Genomic DNA, 24,629 nt, shown 5'->3' with positions numbered 1-24,629 from the left:
TACCTAACCTTTTCTAAACAAAAATATGTAAAGGATTTGTCAAGATATAATAAAAATTAAAAATTTATATTGGAAATAAGTTTTAAGTAAGTTCACAATATGTATGTATAAGGCAGATTGAAGAAAACTTATTAATGTGAAAAACTATAAGAATAACAGTTACAAATATATTTAAAAAATAAGCATAAAGCATAAAAAATCATAATTATTGCAATTTTATCAAATAAAAAGTATAAAAAACAAGCCAAAAGAAAAAAACACAAAATGTTAGACTACTTAGCAAATGATTCTTCCCTAAACCAATACAATTAAATAAATACAATTACTATACATATTACATTTTTTACTAAGGCGCTTAGAAAATTTTCAATACGTAAGTGTTAAATCAAGTCCTTTTATTTCTTTTTTTGGTGAAATTAATTGAGTCTTTTCGACTAGTTCTCTAAATTCTTAAAACATTCACGGCAGTTTTTTCAAAGTATACTGCATGAAAACAAAAACTTGCACAGCAATACTTATAAAAATAAAACATAAAAGCAAAATAAAAATTAAAGTATATGTGCATATAATAATCATTTAGTAAACATCAGCTCAATTTTAATTCATTTTTAAATGTTTAATTTGAGTTCGCGTTAAACAATTTTTGAAGAAAATTTGTAAATAAGAATGTAAACATATAACGACTTCACGTTTAGGTATTCAGTTGAATAAAACAAACAGTGGATATATTTTTAATTAATAGAAAAAAATTGAGCGGCGGCAGCAATGTTTTAGCAGTATTTGTTTTTCTATAAAAGCTACATTTATAATTCATATTTAAATGTTGGTAAGAGCTAATTAGCAAACTTTTTAACCCCAAAAATTTTTTTCCTACATTTTGTATAAGAATTAGTTACGTTATTTCATAAATATTATTATAATAATTCGTTTTCTTCTGTTTTGGTACGGTTGATTAGTGGGGCTTTTGATTTTGTGTTTTTATTTAAGGTTTTCATAGCATTTTTATTTTATTTTAGTTCTGACTTGCTTCAAATTTATCTTCAAAAGTAATAATCTCTACCTTTGTAATTTTCTTGGGATCGGGCGTGCCAGTTTCCAGTACCTCAACCTTCTGGTAGACATTTGGCGAGTTAAGCCATCGGCTGCGATCACCACCTTTGCGTAGGTCACCCTTCTTCCAGATGCTACAAATAAAAATTATAACACACCATTAAGTTATACATTTTTTCGCGGAATTTTTAAATATTTCTCCACTCACCCCTGCTTCAAGAGTTCCTCTTCTTCGAGTAGATAACCCAGAGAGCTAACCGCTGGTGGCAGCTCAACATCATTTTTCGGCTTCGGAGGATCCGACTTGATCAACGGATGGCGATAAATGTAACCGGTGCGATAACCGGCGTTATCCAACATACGCATGAGTGCCTCAAATTCAGCACCACCTACGCGCCACTTCGGTGCCCCGGTGGTGGACTTTACGGTAACAGCAGCACCACCAGCTTCGCTAATGGCTGCAGCGGCCTCGGCAGCATTTGCCTCAACTGTGGCCACAGCGGCGGCGAATTTCTTCTCTAAATCCTCAGGTGGGCGGCGCGCTTCAGCATAAATAGCTTTGCGTGATTCCTCCGGTATCAATACCAAATTATCCACGCCAACTGGCAGTAGTTGTAATTGTGTTTCACAGGCTTTCACAATATGACTGGCAGCAAAGAATGCCTCCTCGATGGTTTCACCACAACACAATGCACCATAATTACTGAGTATCAATACTTTGGAGTTGGGACCAAGTGCGCGCACCAAGCGATCACGTTCATCGGCATCCATTTGAGTGCCCGTGTACGAGTGTGTGGTCACTTCGCCCAAAACACAAGCATCACGGGTCAATGGCAGTAGACCAACCTTCAACGAGGAAACAGCAACGACAGGTGTGCATCCAATATAGATGGCGCAACGGATGTCTGGTCGGGCAGCATGCACCACCGAGTGCAGGGCAAAGTCTAGAGGAGACGACCAAATATATTATTAGTAAAATGTATAATTGAAAACTATGAATTTAAAAACAATTAGATTCTGAAAATATTTTGAAAATAAACATATTGTAAATTTTTTAAACTTAAATTAACGGAAAAAAAATTTGGGTAAAATTTTTATTAGAAATATTTAAACTGCCACAATTTTATATTCAGTAATGTAAGCATTTAAAATATATTAAAAAATAACAGATTCATTTATAAGTACCATAATCAAATTAATTCAACATTATTAGCTTCATTTTATTTTACTTAATATAAATATTATTATGTAATAATGGTTTCGTGTTGTTTATTTTTATCTAGTTAACTTGTTAATTTTTATTTTTAAGTTGTCTTCTATTTTCTTCAGTTTTTTAATTAATTTTTTTATATTTATTTATTTTTTTCCTTTTTTATATTTATGTTTATTTTATGATTTATTTTTATTATACCCTGAACAGGGTATATTAATTTTGCCACGAAGTTTGTAACACCCAGAAGGAAACGTCGGAGACCATATAAAGTATATATATAAATGATCACCGTGACGAGCTGAGTTGATTTAGCCATGTCCGTCTGTCTGTCCGTCCGTCCGTCTGTCCGTCTGTATATACGCGAACTAGTCCCTCAGTTTTTGAGATATCGATCTGAAAATTTTAAAACTTCTTTTTCTCCCCAAGAAGCTGCTCATTTGTCGGAACGGCCGATATCGGACCACTATAGCATATAGCTGCCATACAAACTGAACAATCGGAATCAAGTGTAGTTGTATGGGAAACTCTTTCATTTGACGAGGTATCTTCACGAAATTTGGCATGTATTATTATTTTAAGCATTAATCTAATCTCCGAAGAAATTGTATGGATCGGATGACTATAGCATATAGTTGCCATATTAACTGAACGATCGAAGTAAAGTGCTTGCATGAAACATTTTTTTATTTGACGAGGTATCTTCACGAAATTAGGCACGAGTTATTGCTTAAGGCAACAAATTATTCTCCACAGAAATTGGTCAGATCAGATCACTATATCATATAGCTGCCATACAAATTGAACGTTTGGAATCAAGTTCTAGTAAGGGGCTTTGTTTTTGTGAAGGGTATTATAGCTTCAGCGCAACCGAAGTTAACGTTTTTTCTTGTTTTTTTATTATTTTTTTTATTATTTTTATTTTTTTATTATTTCTATTTATTTTATTTTTTTATTATTTTTATTATTTTAGTTTTTTATTTTTTGAGTTTTTTATTTTATTTATTTTTTATTCTTTGTTTATTTATTATTATTTTTTATTTATTATTCTTTTTTTAATTTTTTATTCTTTTTTAATTTTTTATTCTTTTTTTATTTATTATTCTCTTTATTTCTTAAGATAAACATATTATGTTATTGTGTACTTTTATTCTTTTTTCGTTTGGTTTTTTTTTTGTTTTTTACTATCTACATATAGGTAAATTGTTTTATTTTTGATAATTTCTTTAGGATTTAAAAAAATTAATTTTTTATTTCATTTAACTTGTTCCTGTGTAATTTTTAGTTCATTTTTGTGCTTTACAATTTATGTGAGATTTTCAATAAATAAATATGATCTCCACAATTATTTAAATGCAGATATTAATTTAATGACACACTTACGATTCTTATTTACTCCGAAATTGGTGGTGCCCTGCTCCACAACCTGTCCCTGCATATCAACCTTGTTCAGTGATGACGCTGTGATCTCATGATACATCATACCGTACGGATTCACCAAGAAATTCTCCTGGTCGACCTTGAGACGAGCGGTAATTTGTGCGCCCAGCCCTTGCGTCCAACCATAGAGATCCAACAAACGGAATGTGGCAGCCAATTTGCAACGCAAAATCTTTTCACCCTTAGCATAACCCATCGATTCAACGCCGCGTATATCATTAATTGGCAGCATACAATTGGTGGCCTTGAAGACATTACCGACACGCGTCGATGTCGGTACACCCATTATGTCCGATAACTGTTGCAGTATACCGCCGCCATCACGTGCAGAATCCACGATGCGTTCCAATTCCTCGCGAAAGAGTTTCGAACCCATAATGGCCTCAACACGTTTGCGACGCTCCATTTCGCGCATATCCTGTAAAAAAATTAAATAATGAAATGACATTTAAAATTTTTTAATTTTAATTCATTAAATCTGGCAAAGAAGCGTGGATGGTCAGTAATTTGTGACCATCAATCAGACTAATTGAACGAGTGGGAAAAATCGATGCAGCTGTGGACACTCATTCATTCAGCTGCTAGGCCACTTACGGTATAGAGTGTGTTTCATATTACTCATACCTGCTCAATATCGGCTGGACGCGCTTTACTGCTATCATCCTCTTCGGCAGCGGAAAGGTCTATGCCATTTTGTGGCGGTGGCTGCTGTTCAACTTCAGTCATATTTGTAGCTGTTTTTACTTTTATTTATGGCTGTTATATATAAGTTTATATATATAATTTTAATATCTGTTTCTGTATATATTTTTCAATGGCTGTCTGCTACACAAAAATTTAGACTGTTACCGTTGCTGATTTTGTTTTATTTAAATTTTTTTAATATCCTTCCTTAAATGACTGAAAAAACCCTGTAATGATAAAGAAATAGAGGTATTGTTAGAAATTTGTAAAATATAAATAAATAATATAAGCTACAAACAAGCATATACACACATACTCAATCATAGACAGACGAATGCATTAAGATGCGATAAAGCCAATAAACGACACTCAAATAATCTTCTAAACGCAAACGCCCACTAACTTATTGTCAATATAACCGACCGACCACCTGCCTATGCATTTGGCAGGAGACTGAACGTCTATGCAAGGCTGAAGGACGTCTGCTATGAAAATGTGTATTAAGCTGGAGGAAGAATGCACAAACAGCATATGAAAAGGATATGATTTCAAAAAGGATGAGCGCATATAAGTCCAATGTAAAAAGATACATTCATTGTCGTCGTTCTCTTCGTCGGTAGTGACCTTAAAACAACAGCGCGACCAAACACGACTTGGTAGTTGTGAGAAGAGAATATCGACAAAAGCACGCCTGAGTATAAACTATAATAACAGTGAAATATAGTTTATACAGCAGGAACACTTCCTCAATGCATTCATATCTCTCTCTTTCGATAAATGCATTGCGTTGCAAGAATAATTGGCTAAAATAAGAGCACAATGTTGCTGTATTCGCAGTCACTCAAGCAACTGGTTATGAAAAGAGAACTTGTGAGTGGAAGAGAACGATTTGACCCCAATTAAAAGCTGGCACAAACAGATTGCAATTGGTCTTATTGACTCATCGTTGACAAGGTGGGTAGAAGCTAGTGTAAACTATTTGTTTTTGATTATCTTTCAGCTGGGTCAAAGTACGCAAGATTATATTATTATAGGTTAAAGCGTACAATCAAGATAAAACCAGAAATACACTCAGCGGTGTGGCATATAGAAGGTTTGCGCTAAAAGCGACATATTTATACATACTTATGTATGTATATAAATTAAATTAAATATAATTTTAATTAAAATAACTTTCTACAATCTTGGCTTTATGAGGTTTTCACTTAGTTTGAATTTTATTTTATCGTTTATTACTTTTTATGGGACATTTCAAAATAATTATATTGCAACGGTGCTTAATATATATAAACTATGAATATTTAAATATATTCTTGGATTTCTTTCGCATTCAAATATTTCTCTATTAGAAGCAGGGTTGCAAATAACGTGTAAAGAACTAAAAAATAATTGAATAAACATTAAAATTAGGATTTTTTTATTTTGTAATCCTGAAAATCTGAATTAAAATTAATTTTTAAATTAGTAATCCCGAATACAAGACTGAAAAATAAAAAAAAATGTTTTATTCCAAATACCGGGAAGGAAACTCCAAAAAATTTAATTTTTAATTTTCCAAATACAAAACTTAATTATTAATCCCAACATCTTGAAACTAGAATGGTCAGCAATTAATTTTTAATCCTAAATGTTTAATAACAAAAAAATCGCAACCTTGATTAGAAGCTCACTCGCACTACGTACATTTTCTTAACACTTTTAATATCCACAAATAATACCCTCAAGGCTATATTTGCATACAATTGAAAAAAAAATAATAATAATTACTCAGTAAACACATAAGGCGGTGTGAATTGCTGAGTACAGCGAAGCATCCATTAAATTTTCCGCAATTTCACATTCTATTTCACCCACCAGCAACCAACTTCAACTGCAATAAAATCTAGCTTTCTCATGCATCCACTTTATTTTTTATTAATTTATTTGTTTCAAACTGTGCACATGTCGTAGTGCTACTGTTGGCGAATGTAATAAAATCGTGGAACACATGAACAAATCTTTAATTTTTTTTATACATCTCACAGCACTTATCCCGTACGTCTCAACCAGCAGCCAGCTGTTTCGCCGGCCACACTTACTCTCAGCTCATATACAATAGAATAATGCTCAGAATTTGAAACGATCACTTTTTTCTTATATATATTGTATTTTCGAATTCTTATTCCTTTTTTCATTTAAATAATTACTGGAGGCTGTTGTACTTTGAGTTTCCTATTGGCTACGTTTAGGAAAATATCTGCACAAAAATAGAAATTTTGTAAGTTTTAGAACGCACCACAACAGCCGCGGACGTTCGTACGGTCAAAACGATAAACATATGTATATGTATATTTTTTTTTTGTTTATTTAATTTAAATTTATATTTTTTTACTTTAACTAAACGTAAACATTCCACAGAAAAACACACTCGCGTCACACGTCACTCGCTTTGCGGCCGGCGAACTTTTCTTAAAATGTATGGCTGGCTGTGTATTTGTGTATGTGGGGCACTTATGGCGGTACGGTCGGTCGCCTCTTTTGCCTAAATTTGTTTTCTCGATTCATTTGGTGGCCGCTAAAATTCACTTTCTCGTATGTTTATTTTAGAATTTCCCGATGCTTGATTTCATTTTATTTCAAGTTGATGTTGTTTTTGTTTTATACATTAGGTATTAAAGATATTTTTTTGTCTGCTACACATTTTATTTGAGACTTGTTGAAAAATTATAAATGACAGATGTTGGGGAGGGCGATAGCTACTCCTCCAAGCATTTATTAATGAGAAGCGACAATTACTATTTTTGGCAGAACTTTCACAATTTTCATCATGCGACCACTCATTCATGGCGGTGATCAGATTTAATTAATGAATTTTTAAAATCAAGTATTTATTTTCACACAAAATTATTGAAAAATTATCAACAAAATGGTTAAAGTTAAGTTGGGAATATCTCTTCTTCTTCTTAAGCAAAAATAAATGGAAGATCACACTACGACATAAAATATATTTACATTTGATTTAACTTAGAATTATTTAATTTAACATTATATTATATAATATAAGAAACAATTTAACTAAAACAATATTTTATAAATAACTCGTAGTTATTAGATTAATTTAAATAAAAAGTGTGTAGCGAATAGATAACAAAAAACACAATAACTAATAGTCATTTAATAGAAAATGGAAAAATGTAGTTTTAACGAGGAAGCGGAACGTTTTATGACTTTATTAACAGTACTTTTATTTCTGCAAACATTTGCGAAAAGTTATCTTATTATCACGGGTTTCTTCTTTTATTTTTACAATTGTTTTTATTGCCGTTACCCTTTACACGTGAGTTGTCACAAAACGAAACGAACCGCGTCAGTCAGCAATTATGTGTACAATTACAAAAAAAGGAGAGAAAAACATTAAGGCAAATAAAAATGTTTAACACAACCAACACTTCACGTTTGAGTTCATTCATGGGTTGTCACTCGTTATTCAACATTGACACTCAATAGCACTTACATAGTGTTGAACATAATTCTCGTTACTAATTGAAACCGGCAACTAACTGCACAAGTTGCATAGTAACAAATATATTATTAATAAACAAATAAATATTAAATTCAGACTGTTTTTCAAATATTTATTATATTATATTATACAAAAATATAAAATTTTTTTGCAAAAAGCTTCCACTTACTCGCTATCGCTATTTCTTATGTGGGCTCGTTCCTATGTGCGTCTTGCAACTAATAGCCTTTCAATATGCAATAAAACCCAAACTTGTGCATTACTGTCATTACAAAATGCATTCGTTGTTGTTTCAACTTATCTCGTTGAATATGATTCGTCATTCAATGGTAAATATGTTGCAATCAGTTAGAGAAAAAGGGGGTAAATGTAAAGGGTACATTCGTTGAGTGTTCAGTTGCATTGCGCCATTTTTATATAGTGCAAAAGTGCAGTTACTAATGTTAATAGCCTTTCAATATGCAATAAAACCCAAACTTGTGCATTACTGTCATTACAAAATGCATTCGTTGTTGTTTCAACTTATCTCGTTGAATATGATTCGTCATTCAATGGTAAATATGTTGCAATCAGTTAGAGAAAAAGGGGGTAAATGTAAAGGGTACATTCGTTGAGTGTTCAGTTGCATTGCGCCATTTTTATATAGTGCAAAAGTGCAGTTACTAATGTTAATTGTGCATATTTTTTCAACAAACTATGTTAATTTTAATGGTGTTTTATGAATTTTGTAGCAGCCAAAGGGTATAACTCAAAGCAACATATTCTCACTTCCATTGTTGGGCAGAAAATATTTGTATGGAAATTGGTGCGATATCGTCATGAAGCTTCCGCAAGTCACACTAACTACGTGTGAGATATGTCACATTTTATGTTTAAATTTACATACAATAATTTATGCAGGCTGACTGACCAACCATATACGAAAAACAAATAGTAGGAAAAGATGGGCCATGGTAGCGGGTGCAGAAGTTGCGAAAATTCATAAAATATATACGTAACAAATGAAAACATTTCAACTAAATTTTTATTAAAACATATAGTTACCAGTTTATGCAAAATGCTGCTAGGGGAAAATAATGTAGGACTATAGGGAGAAAATTAATACTTCTCTTTTTAGATTATGTAAAAAAAATTGTGAAAATCTGTTATGGTGGAACAAATATTTTGGATCTTAATCCAAACTTATTTTAGTGGTCAATTCCTAATGGCTAAATCAATAACATAATGCTAAATCACTCTTACTAATAAAAATTAATCACGGATCTTATAAACATAAAAATTAATTAATAGTTTTGATTACATTGTAACCACATATAGAGACGCGATTAAAACAACAAAAAAAATTCAAACCGAAGAAAAAATGTCTGATTTTAAAGCATTTTTTTTCTATTTTATTAATTTAATTTTGTTTTATTTTTTTACACATTTTTCATTTTTCATTTTCCACGTTTAATTCACCATAGTTGCGCGTGGTGTGGGCGTCTTTTAAACGCTTCAAAAAACATACGACTATAAACATACATACATACATACTATATGTAATACATTCATATATAAATAAGACGAATGAGTCAGTCAACTTTTCTACCTAATCGACCGTTCAATATTCAACGTTCAAATGCACATCTTTTTCCAAACGATTTGGCTGATCGATGATACAACTTTTGTAGCAGCAGTCGACAATCAAAAGCTGTAGACTTCAGAAGAAAGTATAGAGTTATAAACAGACAAAAAATGTCTGCAGTTAGTTCGGTAAGTAGAAACAGCAAATGATTTGTTAGATTGGTGGGTGGGACGCTTGATTGTTTCACGATTTTTCTGACTGTCCAAGAGTGGAAGTGAGATCGATTGTTGATTATTGAACCTTGATTGGAGGCAACAATTGCTCAACAGAAAACCAGAAAAACAGAAAGCCCAAAAGCAAAGTAGTCAAGTGAGAATTGATTAAATAAAAAAATATTTTCTTGTCTGTTTTGTTCATTTTTTTATTTGCTACTTTAAAATATAATTGTTGAAGAGTTCTTTGTTGGATTGTAGTGTAGGAAGACGCAAACTTAAGCTTTCTAAAGAAAAAAATTACAAAAGCACGGAATCATTATTAAAAAATATATTTAGCAAGTTAAAGACCCAACTAATATTTACTTGTTTTTAATTTGTGGAAAACTTACACTTCTTCAGTGTAACTTTACTTTTAGCATTGCTCTTTAGTTAATGAAAAAATAAAACTAGTTTTTCTAACTAACTAGAGTGTAGCAGACAAAGCAAAAAACACGAATTTTTCGCTCCCTATTTCACATTATTCACACGGTTAAGCATTTTCCAAATTACCCTGAGCTAATTGTTAAATTTCGTTGTGTTGTTACGTTTGGCAATTTAAGCTTGGCTTCTTTGGTTGTGGCTAGCATAGTTTTATTTTTATTTGCATATTTTTCTCTATTTGTCTGATTTAATAAACTAGTTCATTTCAAAGTCAATCGAAAACAGCCGTTCGTTCTCCTTCGGTCGCTGAACTGCTAGGTCAGCTGGTTATGTAATCGATAGCGATGCTGATTGGCATAGAGATGCACATTTTACAATAAAACTTTGTAACGTCTAATCTCACAATGTAAATAAACATTTAAGTTCGCCGCTTTTCTTCTGTTTTTATTTCTTTTGCAATTATTGTATCGATTTCAAACTGCGTTATTCACGTCTCATTTGCTAAGAATATAGCCGATCACTTCACTTACTTGGTATACGCGGCAATGCCATTTAGTGTTTGTGATCAGCGTGGATAGCTTCGGAAGCTTTTTTTATCTGAATTACAATACTAGGATTAACGGTTTTTTATTTGAACTTGATAGAGAGTTTTGGATTCCAATTTTTAATTAGAGAACTTTGTTATATATTGACTAATATCGGTTTCTCGATCTTTATCGATTTGTCAATATTTTATCATTCCTCATTATGTTATCAATTTCTTTCAAAAATCTCAATATTGTAATAATTTGTCAACATATTGCCACAATTCATTATAAAAGTAGGTTATCGGATTTTTTCAGAGTTTTATCGAGTCGTAAATACCACATCGAATTGTCTATATACATTACTGAATTGTATGTTATTGAACAGATAGTAAGTTAGCGAACTATCAACACTTTAAAGAATTGTCTATAATTCTATCAACTATCTTTTTTCGCGTTCTACTCGTCAGTGAACAACAAACTTCAATATACTAAAATAAAGTATTTAACATACTGTCAACAAATTCCTACCTAAAAGCACAAACAAAAATAAGGCGTTTGAAAACAAAAAACACTCTCATTGTAACCAACATCTGAAAAAGGCACTGAAAAAGGCATTGAAAAATCCTATATATGCTCTAGAAATTTTTGAAATTAAAAGCAATAAGCTTTAGAGCAATGCGATCACAGAAATTTGGTGTATTGATAATATAACTAAACTAAAATATATTTTGAGATCATGAATAACTTTTGAGCGTATATTTGCATTTTTAAACATTTCGTTTGCCAACACTGCTTATAGCCTTAGATTGCAGCAGTAATAATTAACTCACTTTTTATTTATACAAACATACATACAATGTATATATATAAAGACACACGCTATCGCAAATACACATTGGCCGCTGAAACCGCAAACCATCAAACCGCCAAGCTCATATCCGCCGCTGCCAGGCGCACACAGACCAAACCAATCCAAGAACGAACGAAAGCCGCTGGTGGTGACAAGTTAAGCGTACAAAGTACGAGGGTTGTTGAGTGTAAAAAAAGCACAAAATAACAATAACAACAATATAGTAAAAAGCAAGAAACACAGAACACGTTTTGCATAATTGATGCAGGCACGCAGGTACACCAGAACTGAATGGACGAATAACAGTTATGACAGTGGTGAGTATCGTTCGAGTCAGTGGGCCGGTATGTTTCGCACTTGCAGCAAATGCACTTGCAATGCGGGGAGACCAAAGCAATGTTTATTTATTTTGTTCAGGGTGCTGATGGTGAGCACGATGGCGGTGATTACTGTTTTACCAAGGTGCGCACAAGAAAATATTGAGGTCGACCGGCGGTCATAGTACATTTGACCAACAGTTTATGAAAAGTGAATACGTATTCTTTTTTGCCGTTTATCCGTTAGACGGTTTTTAACCCCAGCTAATGTTGGATTTTGTTTACCAAAGAAAGAATACCTATTCACATAAAAGTAACTACAAATTGACAGGAGTATTGCCACCTACTTCTATATGCAAAAATGTTTATTATATTTATTTAAAAGAGAAACAATAATTAATAAATAAAATAAGTTATTAAATTACTTGACTCCATGCGTTTTACTACCTTACTACCTACCTACCTTATTTATTATTCTTTACAAAAAAAATATTTATCACATACCTCCTGCTCAAATATAAACGAGACTTTATCCATAACTCGACAAGGACATGACATATGGCCATACTTTTTTTTGCTTAGGTTGGCAGGACTGTTATATGATTACATGTCAAATTTGACATCGCAATTTCTCCCATAGTTTTTTTTTACGGCACTATAAACAAGTCAACCTCGAGTGTGTTTTTCGAATTTTACTATGGAAATTAACGTTGAGCAAAAAGTGTTTGTTTGAAATTTTGTTATTCCAATGGAATAAGTGCGACGGACGCAATGAAAATGTTGCAGAATGCATATGATCGTCGTCCTGCAACGTCAATAAACGAAGAAAACGTCGAAAAAGTAAAGAAAATTGTGTTGGAAAATCGTCGTGTGACTGAAAGAGAGATAGATAGTGAGCTCAACATATCAAATGGATCCGCTCATAGCATTATTCACGATGTTTTGGGCATGAGACGTGTGTCTGCTCGACTTGTTCCAAAATCCAGCTCATACGTCTCGTCTTGTACGCGATTATTTGACCAAAAACAACGTAAATATTGTTCCGCAAGCACCGAATTCACCCGACATGGCACCGTGTGACTTTTTTCTTTTCCCTAAACTCAAATTGCCGCTTCGTGGAAAGCATTTTCAGTCGATTGAAGTCATAAAAGAGAATTCGAAGAAGGAACTGAAAGCCATACCTAAAGCGGCCTACCAGAAGTGTTAGGAAGATTGGAAAAAAAGGTGGCATATGTGTATCGCCTCTAATGGTGACTATTTTGAAGGGGATAAAATAAATATTGAAGAATAATTAACCGTTTTTGTTTTATTGAGCCAGTCTCGTTTATATTTGAGCAGGAGGTACTTAACGCAGCATTGCATGCAAGCAAAGCGTTAACTTCGATTGCACCGAAGCTGGAATATCCTTCACAAATAAAAAAGTTTCCATTCAAAAACTTCATTTTGATCGGTCAGTTTGTATGGCGACTATATGCTATAGTAGTCCGATATTGGCCGTTCCGACAAATGAGCAGCTTTTTGGGGAGAAAAGAACGTGTGCAAAATTTTCGTTCGATATTTCCAAAACTGAGCGGCTAGTTCGCGTATATATAGACTGACAGAAGACAGACATGGCTTAATCGACTTAGTTGGTCCTGCTGATCACTTATATGTGCATTTTATAGAGTCTCGGGTCGATGATTGCTTCTGGGTGCCACAAACTTCGTGGCAAACTTAATATACCTTGCGCAGGGTATAAAAATTATTAAGGTAGTAGTTTGTTAACTTGGTTTGGAAAAATCCACTTTTTTTCGAAAGTACTTATATTAAGAATACACTGTAAAACTTTTAGAATGAAAATCGATATAGTGACAGAATGAGTCACAGGTCAGAAAAAGTGACTAAGAATGAGGCCTATGAAGAAGTTAAAGGTTTATTATACGGGATAGACGATTGGTATGTAGTATGATTTGTCTATAATATTAAATATAATTCTATGAAATATATTCAATCTGTTGTTGAAACTCAAAACTCGTTTTTCTCGAAACAATGTTCTTACGGTCGGCCCAGATGATGAAATTTTTCTATTGAACCGATCGGACTGAAATTCGAATGTTATTATACTCATCAATAGCTTTCGCATGAACTAGGAATCCATCCAACCAGAATGACAACCACACAGAACATTAATCTTGATTGATTTTTTTTATTTCAGATATCAGCGACCCAACCACACCACAAAACAAAAAAAAAAAGAATTACAAAAGATGCAAGTTACCATACTACTACGTTAAGGGCTATAACTGAAGTACTAAAGTGGAAATGTTTTCTTAAGCACAATGTGGTTTAGCGATAGATATAACATATATAAACACATGTGAACATCGGTATTGGCGCAATATATCTTAGTAACATGAAGCGAGAGTATCTCTAATAGTACTATGTCATCCAGTAGTAAAAGTTATTATAAAGTGATATTGGTATGTACCTCCCCACACCACTTCATATAGCGATTTCTGTTAAAAGAACATTCATTTTCATATCTAGAAAGAAGCTGGGTCCTTGGCTTATATATTATATTAAAAGTTAAAAATATACCAAATATTTATATGGCATTTATAATCCATTCAAAATAATATTTTTATTATATTAATTTTATATAAATTACTTAGCCTATATATGAATAATATTATTTGACATAATTAGTAACATGTGTCCAGCATAAATAGAACAAAGAAACAAGGATTCGATAAGTACATATGTATTTCAATTGGTCTCATAACTAGCGATGAGTTGGAGTAAGCACTTCATATACAATCTGGATTGTATTGATTCTCTTCTAATGCTAGCATAACTAATCCGTCCAGCTTTAATAATTTGTTCTGCATAAACGTCTTCTATCCTTTGACTACGCTCCTTAATACCTTGCCTACTCCTAATATATTGCCGATAGAGACGCTGATCGCTATATTTTTTGCTATTTCGCTCTCTCATCTGTTTAAATTCTAGTCTCAGTGACGTTGTGAGGACTGCTTGCTCAGCCTGCACTTGGTCTAAAACGGTACGACGCGCCTGTTTTAGATAGGTTTTTGAAATCTTTTTTACGTTTAGTACTCCTTTCTTTTGATCACCGAAATTTTCACCAAAAAATTCGGTCTCAACAGCATCGCTGTGCTCTTCAGTGGTTTCGCTCGTTTACGCGTTCTTCTCAAATTCACTGATTGTGACGACATGGCTTGATTGAAAGAATTCAAATTTTTTTTTTTTGTATCAATAACCAATGTTGTCACATTTATTGAATCACAGAAGGACGACGAAAAACTTGAACTCACTGAATCGCTCAACACATCCGTAGACATTTCATCAACTTTGCAATCGATTGTCATTTGAAACAAATTTATCTCGACTGGTGGTTTGTGTTCAAATATGTCTTTGCTAGTTAAATACATTTTCTTTACGATATTATTCAACTTTTTCCGCTTTCGTAGCCTTTCCATTACTTTGGCCGCAATTGATGATTCAGGATTATGACGTTTCTTTATTAACGCTTCGATTTGCGTTGCGTGATTACTATGTAAGGAAAGTTGTGTAATATTAGGGGTCAAAGTAACAGAATTTGACAAGGAAGAGATCATAATGATTTGGACTGCTTGCGTACAACAATGTATTGAGAATGTGGCAAATGTTCCCTTAAAGATCATTTTATGTACAAAAATAGACAGGTAGAAAAATGTGCATTACTGCGAAAGTATATAACTTATTATATGCAACAAAAAAAGAACACAAAAAAAGGAGTTTTATTATTTAGCTGGCAACCTTTATTTAGCTTAAGAAATCTGAGGCTTTTCATACGAGACTTTTTTTTCGTATTTAACAAATTTTTCAAACATAGAGACTTCAACCCGACAACCGGTTCTACGGTATCGGAATGGACCCGGATTTCATCCAGCCACGGGCTGGTTTCTTGGCTATTTAACTCTGTTTGGATCGGTAAATAACTCAAATATTATCGCCTGATATTTTTGAATTAGTGGGCTTGTAGTAGGATTTCATGCAAAAGTAGTGCATTTCGAGCGAATTCAATTTTTTTTATATTTGTCAACTAAAAAGCGTAGTATAGAAAATGACAAAGCGAAGACCCCATTCCCACGACAGTCAAGTCTATGTAACTGGAACGGGCAGCATTTTTATCCGTCCAAAGACTGTCGACTCCGCAGCATTCCTTCCTTAAATTACACCATTTTCTACCGCTACAACAACCACAACAACAAATCGAAAACCATTTTACACCAACAAATATAAAGTAGGTAGGTACAAAACTGCAAACATCTTTTTTCCAGACCAGCTACCACAACCCAAGCATTTTGTGGCATATCACCACGAAACTTAATAATTGAGTTTTGAGTTTCGAGTTCTTTCCCACTTTTTGTTGTCATTAAAAAAGTCATGCTGAATAAAATAAAAAAATATAAGTTTTTAGCATGTGACTTTACTTTTACATGGACTCCTTTATCTATTATATAGAATGGTTTTTCAATGCTGAGTTTGTATTATCTAACAATGGTATAGCATAGTGCGGTGTATTTCAAGTCTGACCTTTATTTGTCATTAGCACTTATAAGATTTGATTCGTATAAAGTAAAGAAGAAAACAAGTAAGGAAGGGCTAAGTTCGGGTGTAACCGAATATTTCATACTCTTGCAACTTGCAAAGTTCAAAGCCAACAATTCAACATTCATTATTCGACGAAATCGTAAATGGATTACAATCAAATTTGGTATTTTATTAAGTTATATTATATTTGGACCAAAGTCTAGACCAATTTCATTCATATTCCCACACAATTTTTAAGAATTTGTATTAAAGTATCATACATTTTGTCAAAAAGAAAGTCGAAAATTATTATGCAGCCTATATTGGGGACAGAGAAAGGGATTGCCTGATTGAGTATATAATTCACACAGTGAACGAGCTGGTTCGGCATAAGGTTTGTTAGTATAACGAAAATCAATATATGTAGTATTTGGGAGTTGGGGTAATTCGTAGACTAAATTCACATATTTTCGGCATTAAACTATAGTATATCCAATATTATACGTTGAACTATAGAATATCCAATATTATACCTTCATTTAATTATGCAAGATATCTGAAAGTTTGAAAATCTTATATTAAGTATATGAGTGATAGGGGTAGTATTGACCCGATTTTATCTATTTTTGGGAATACAACAAATTATTAACAGAATAAAATATTCCCTGAGTTTCATTAAGATACCTCATATACCATCACTAACATATGGTATATGGAGTAAAATCAACCGGTTGATTGCAAATTTTTTTATTAGTTATATGGGGGCTAGGGCAAGTTTTCATCCGATTTTTACTTGTTTTATGCATAGTAATGAACCATTATAAGAAAAAGACATCCACTTTATTTTATTAAGATAGCTCGGCTTGACCGATATATGCGGTACGAAGTAAACCGGAAGTTCGAAAATATTTCTAAAAGGTCTATGGCGGCTAAGGGAAGTATTGACACGATTCAGCCCATTTTTCTCCCCCTATAAAATCCCCTTGTACCATCCTGGATGTAAAATTTAATGTCTCTGGCACATTTATTTATTGATTTATGGCACTTTTAGTAGTTTTTAACAAAACCGTTTTATAGGGAGTGAGCGGGGTTATTATCCGATTTTATCCATTTTCACACTGTCGAAGGAAGAGTCAAAATTATGTTTTCCGCAAATTTGGGTCACATAGCTCAAATGGTTTAGAAGATATACACATTAAACTTATTATAGGCGGGGCCATGCCCATTTGTTAAAAAATTTTGTAACCATACATGTTGCAAGAGTATAAAAAAATTATGTTTGAAAAGCCGCCGAAAATCCACATAATAAAAACCATGACGGCAAACTAAACTCTTGTTATTCACTGTTACACAGTTCAATGCTAACCGGTACAACAAACTAGTATCAAATGCAACAAAAATATTTCAAAACGAGGGGAACGAGCAGTAGTTAATTTCAGTAAATCTTACCGTAAAAGACCTCGAGTGTTGCTTGCGATCAACATCTAACATAATTTATCATTTATTTTCAGTTCAATGACATAACCTAATTCATCTTCTGTAGATTGAGAGGCGAAAAGTCAAGACTTATTTGTAATCAATTGAATACATGCATGGCATCTCCGGCCGACCGAAACAAAATAAACTCTGATATTGATTTAAATAAGTTTCACCAGATCCCACCATAAATCGTAAAACATTCGTTTTTCTGTTAATTTATTATTAATGAGAATAATTTTTTTTGTTTAAATTTGTATATGAAATAATTTTACTTTCGAAATTAAAATTTTTTTATATCCATTAAACATACTTGTATATAATCACCATTCGATTAACAATTACCCCACTAAAGGTTCTTACATTCAATACACAACAATATTTAAAATCACACCCTTTATATGAAAATGCTATTAATAGCAATTGCTGAAGCGAAAAAGAAATCTCTACAATCCATAAATAAGTGTCATAATTCATGCTACATTTAATGTGATAATAAACATAAATACATTATTATGTCAACTGAATCGATGCCTGCTTTCAAGCACTAACCAATAAACTCACATATTTACACTTTGCACCATAAATGTAAGCGCGTACTTGTCAGAACATTTTCAAAGCGCCGCCGACATTAATAACATTATTTACATATATAATCCATGTACAGCTGTACCATAGATATGTGTATATCAATAATTGAATGAAAATAAACACTGGAGATTATGCTTGACGGATGATGGAAGTGGAAAATTGGCGACACAAATTGACATCGGAAAATGACAAATAACTCTGCATGGAAATACACTGGCAGACAAACTATCGAATTCGTTTAATAATTTAATTGTTTTAATTTCCAGAGCAATCAGAAATCGAAATTTTAATTTAACTAGATTCCTTTAGATAAATAATAAATGTTTTTGAGAGAAGAAAAAATCTCAAATTTTAATGTTAGAAAATCCACTTGACAGTTACACAAATTTGGTTGGTTTATTTAAAACTTATTTTTTTAGAGTTCGAAAAGAAGAAAAGTAAACATTAATGAGCAAAAACAACACACCTGTTGAACTCTCAGAAAATTATTGATTCAAGTTCAAAATAGGTTCCATTAGACTCAACACAACGTTTGAGACGACAACCACTTGCCACTACGGGCATAACTTTTGACAGATTTTGTTTAATACGGGCGGTACGTACGGAAGGGCGGAACCTCGGTGACTGTTTACAGCTTGAAACAGGATGGATGTATCTTTTTAAATCTGTAAATTTCAATGAATAACGTTATATGATTTAAATACATAGTTTTATTATTGGTACACACTGTGTATATATATGAAGATATGTGACTTTATTGTTCAAACTCTTTATGCCGTACATTTTTTTATTACAGCTACTGTAGATTTGAGTATGTGTATGTGTATGTATATAAAAGAGTGAGGTTTATTCTTTACTGCGTTTGATATGAAAAGCTTCTCATTCATATATTCTACGTCAAACCCATGAATGCAAATGGAAAAAACTGGTGAACTACTTTTTTCAATTATTTCAGATAGGATTTTATTTTATTTTTAGTGTGTAATAAGCGCTAGCATTTCACTTTGTGCCGCTCATTTCACACTTAACGGTAATTAATTGATTTGACCTCGTCGTTATGGTACCATTGGGATGGCTCTGATTCCAATACATATGTTATGTACTGTATATTTATGTATGTATGTGGCGATAATAATAGCTTATACATACATATGTAGATGCAATGATTTACTTGCCGGTCATGAATAAAAAATATGTTTATGTGAAAACAAGCTGTGTGCTATGAAAAGCATGAATGAAATTACCACGCGGGAAATTTTAGAACATAAAAAGAAAAAATATAGATATAAGTATATAGTTTGAGAGTATAATATTTGTAAAATGAAGTAAAATGCTGTAAAAATGTTTGTATAGTAAAAATATATACATATATACATGAGCATATTTGACAACGTACCGTAAAAACTTTAGTTTCATGTAATATAAAAAGTACTCTTGCCATTTTGAAGTTTATAATACTTGAAGATTAATAAAAATCGACATGCTTCGGCAGTACAAACTTATTTGGATCCTAATTATGCTTACGATTCCAGCTTATTTTTTTTGTTCAATTTGTAGTGAGCGCCGTAACGTTAACGCATAAATGGAGAACGCTTTCTATGTCTTTTTTTTTGCTATCCGATTTAGAAAATTTTCAGTCCATAATGTACAAAATCAATGACGCAATTATACATTGAGATCACGGTTGACGAGTGGTAATTTTTATATTAATGAAGTCAACTACTGGGTCAGAAACTATTCACAACGCGCTCGCTAATTTGTGAGTTTAACCAAAGATTTTTATTTACAATTTATCAAATTAACGAATAACAAAGTAACAAACTGGACAGCTTGGTACAGCTCTGATCGTTGGCAACGCAGTGATCAGCTGTTGGAATTCGCATGTTTTGAATATGTTTACGTTTTCGTTTAAACAAAATAATCTGTCCAGTGCGACTGCTAAAGAGAACACGTAAGTGTGACAAACCTTAGAATAAAAAAAGCGGTAATAACACAAATTATTTTGGGTCTTGATAAAAAAGTACTTTCACAGCTTATAGTTTTAATGAAACATAAAGTAACGTATTACTAAACTAAAAATCCCGTTGCGAATACCGTTAATATTAATATTCAAAAAAATTTTTAAAAATTATTAATATAAGACCGTGAATTGTAACGTAAAATAGAACATGAAACAGCGAAAAAGTTACCCTATTATATTTTGGGTTTATACAAACCAACGAATAAATGCAATAATTTAGCACACAATTCGGAGAAATCGCAAAGCAGCCAACACAAGAAAACGTCTAAATAGGGCAAATGAATAAAAGGTGCAGATAAAGTGCAAAAAACAAAATGTTTAAATGTGCTCATAGTATATTAACGAAAATGAAAAGCATACAAAGCTTGTAACAGTTCATACTCGTTCGCGTATCAAAAGAGTGGTCTAAAATGAAAATATGTGCATGCACGCGTACGTTCGTATGTAGACGATGAGTTCGCGCAACAGTGTGTACAATGGACTGTGCGAATAAATGTATGGTAAGTATTTCAATGAAATGACGCAGACGACGGGATATGCCAAAAAATAATGTAAATTATGTGCCTTTCGACTTTCGAATGTGCGTGGTTGTGTGTACCTACTAAAATAAATGTGTGTATGTTACACATTCGTATGGGCGGCGTTGAGAGCATGCATGGTTATTGGCTTTGAATTGCGGCCAAGTGAGTCAAGTTTGCAGTATGCAATATAAAAAAAAATATATTTTGATTTTATTTTACTTTGTGATTGGCAGAATATCTTGCCGATGACAGGTAATGGACAGAGGCGCAAACAAATAGATATTTCTGGGTTGAATGCAAAATATTTGATTATAATGCAATTCAATTGATACAAATAAAATTCAACAAGTAAAATTTATAATAGAATAAAATAAAAAATGTAATGTAATAAACAAGTTAAATTCAATCTTGCTAAAAACGTTTATTAAAATTTTACATAACAAGATGATTAAACGTGCATGTAACCGTTATGCATTATTATTAAATATAACGGTATAAATACTTTATGTATACATATGTTAGTATATATGTAAATACATTAAGATACAAATATCAACATTAATTTAATTTATTTTTAAATTCCCTCATTTCATATTCAATATTTGCATATTTCCATGGTTTTTAAGTGGCCCACTTTGCCAACATCTTTTATGTTGTTTTATTTGTTATTCCTCAGATTTTTTCATTGTAGATTCTATTTTTTACTGCACAAACTTTCGTATGCAAGGCACGGCGATGAAACGGCAATGTTTTAGCGCAAAATACATACATACGTACATTTTTATATGTACACAAAAAGTAAAGGCAAATAAAACGACCTACATGCGAGTAAGTAGGGTCGCTCTACAAAAATTTCAATTCCAAACACGGACAAGATTTCTTGTACTTAAGTTGTGGCCAGACAAATTGGCGTCAAAACAAAGACTATCAAGATGAAGAGGAAAAAAGAAAGTATAAAAAAGTTAATGAAAAAAATTAGCCAAGAAATGTAGTTTTTACAAACAAAGCACGAAAATATAAATAAAATCCATTTTAATTTTAATTATTTTTTTCTAACAAAACGATTGCATTCAAAGCCCGTTTATCTTTATACAATACTCTTAAAAATAACTATATCATTTCGCCTTTGCACACACATCTAAAAATATTTCATATTCATGATTGCAGTCACTTTCGCGCATCCCATTACATCAACATATAGATATACGACACACTATTGAAATAAAAACAAATAACAAATTAAAATTCTAGCTTACGAAATTATGTTAATTAAATTATTCAAGTATGCAATTATTCTCACACCCGTCATGAAACGTTGAAGGCAACACCAACAACAAAATGCGCCATTGTGCAAAAAACGACAAGTGCGCCTATTACATAACTTGCAACTGGAACTGATGGCGAGAACTCGCGCTCTTTGCTACAAAAGTCATAAATTACGCGAATAACAGATGCTTATTGAGACAAAAATGAATGAGAATGTGATGGAGTAGTCAGCAAGAAATGACGACAGACAAATAAAAAACAAGAAGCGATCGAACAAACGGCAATTGAAATGAAAATGCCAGGTCTCGTTACAAAACACTGCATATTTAAAGTCATTCCCTTTGACACGAACTCTCGTTACTCGTTATGACTTTTTTATTTAATGAGGATGCTGCTAAAAACGTCATAATACATGTTAATTATTTAATATACAAATTGCAAGTGTTTTCTTTTAAGAAACCATCCATGGCATGTAGCGGTACACTTTAAGGTTATACAAGATAAAAAAGAAAGCAAAGGAAAAGCAGCATAAAGAAACATATTTTAAGAATATTCGTGAACGTACGGGCAGGAGCACCAGCAAGCTTTCTGTATTAATTATAATATACCAAAATTTATAAGAATTGACAATACATATTAAAAAATCAAACAGGAAGCAATTTTTATAAGGTTTTCAGTGTACAAATGAAGTTCATTAGAAATGCCTTTTGCTTAAACTATCAAAGTGATGCAAGTGTGTGATAAGAATGCTCACGTCAAGGTGTAATTAAGTGAAAATAATCGTTAGAGAGTAAAAACTTCCAAGTTTCATATTTATGAATATGTAATTATGCAATTAAAGTAGTGCTACTGCACTTAATAAGATAGAGCAGATAATGGAAAACACCCGCTAATAAAACAAGCAAACAGTACTTAAATTTGGTAACGAAAGCATAAAAAGTGTACAAGGATAATTGTTGGGCATGGCACGCGCATAGCAACAACAAACAAATGCACCGAATGGAGGCGTATGTCACGCAACAGAAACCGGAAATGCCACACAATTTTTTTTAACTAAACATGCATAGATACATAGTATTAACAACGAATATCCACTAAAAAAAAACAGGCGCATTAACGGTAAACAACGGTGTGGCAAATGCCAAATCGGCCAAAAAGCCACCCAAACATGCTACTAAAACCGGTTTTTATGTTGTTATTATTGATTTTTTTTACTGCACGCTTCTTCGCACACAAACAAACGAAAACAATAATGACGGACAGGTTAGCAGGGTGCGACTGCGGCAAGGATATGTAAACGACAAATGAATGAAGCCACCGAAGTTGGCCTAAAGCATGGTTACAAACAAAAGGACTGCAAAAAGAGATATTTAACAACATTGTGGCGAAAATGGCGCCGAAAAGAGCGTACATAATAACGGTTGGCGATTTGTAAGCATAGAAAATACAGCAAACAAATGGATGTGCAAAGAAAACGCCGGTAAAACCGGAAAGCTACTCGTTGAGTTTTGTATACAAGAACAAAGAATATACCGTTATGACATAATATCTTACCAAATGGCGTCCAAGTGTCGCATACGCAAGCTTGTACGCCGCCGGCTAGAGGGTATTGCAATAGACCTTTCTAATATGCATTAATATGCGGCAAATATGTAGTGGGTGTGGTGGACCTAACCACCACTGCCACCAACATTACGACAACACGCAGCAAAGTTCAACGACATTTTGTGGACTACACCAAAGCAACTTACAAACACCCCAGGCGCCCAACCCTGTTGCCTAAATGGCGTATGTTAGGAGATGGATAGAAACCAACAACCCCAAACAAAAGCATGTCGGCCCACAATAAAAATGGTAAATATAATTTGGTAACATACAAAGTGAATGTGGTGAAAGATTGGTTCCAGGGGTAGGGTTTCATTCATTTAAGTGTTGTCATTCCGTCGGGTGGAATTAATATATAAAGGCTGTTTCAATTGTAATGAAACATTCGAATTCAAGCGATTATCTGGGCACAATTCTGCGAGATTCTGGACCTACATTACGATATATAATTCGGACAGAGTGAGTTTGACAAACTTACCAATATAAACAGCGGTTTCTAAACGTTACTAACCTAACATATATTAACCATGAGCTCCGTTTATTAGATTATACTTTTAATATAAAAAAATATCAATTTAAAAGAGCTGTATTCACACTAAATACATATTCAAGTGTAATTTTAATGAAAAAAGCAAAACAATAAAAAAGTAAACAGATTAAATACTGAGAGACGGCACGGTGTAGCCTAGAGAGTATTACATAAAGACTTCCTTTGACTGTTTCAAAGCCAACCCAATCGCTTTATGGTCACGCGTGGAATTTATGCTGAATATTTTATTAACTTTATTTGTTGTCGCTT

The 24,629-nt window shown here is 32.7% G+C and overlaps 1 protein-coding gene across 15 annotated transcripts in view; it reads right to left on the bottom strand.

Annotated features, from left to right (window-relative positions):
• hts (adducin 1-like protein hts) overlaps nucleotides 1–24,629 on the bottom strand; it is a 79,583-nt gene that overhangs the window by 31,377 nt on the left and 23,577 nt on the right. For all 15 annotated transcript variants that reach the window (XR_011396243.1, XR_011396244.1, XM_036375681.2 and 12 more), the window contains 4 exons: nucleotides 4,325–4,611; nucleotides 3,644–4,118; nucleotides 1,259–1,994; nucleotides 1,061–1,184 (listed from right to left, as the gene is read on the bottom strand). Coding sequence is in view for 13 of the 15 variants with exons in the window: in XM_036375681.2 (XP_036231574.2) it covers nucleotides 1,061–1,184; nucleotides 1,259–1,994; nucleotides 3,644–4,118; nucleotides 4,325–4,426 (1,437 nt within the window). In the remaining 2 variants the exon portion in view is untranslated. The remainder of the gene's footprint in view (nucleotides 1–1,060; nucleotides 1,185–1,258; nucleotides 1,995–3,643; nucleotides 4,119–4,324; nucleotides 4,612–24,629) is intronic.

Source organism: Bactrocera oleae, chromosome 4, assembly GCF_042242935.1.
Source record: "Bactrocera oleae isolate idBacOlea1 chromosome 4, idBacOlea1, whole genome shotgun sequence".
In the NCBI taxonomy this organism is placed as follows: domain Eukaryota; kingdom Metazoa; phylum Arthropoda; class Insecta; order Diptera; family Tephritidae; genus Bactrocera; species Bactrocera oleae.
The sequence above is the reverse complement of the archived record's forward strand: the minus strand, read 5'-3'. Positions and strand labels throughout refer to the sequence as shown.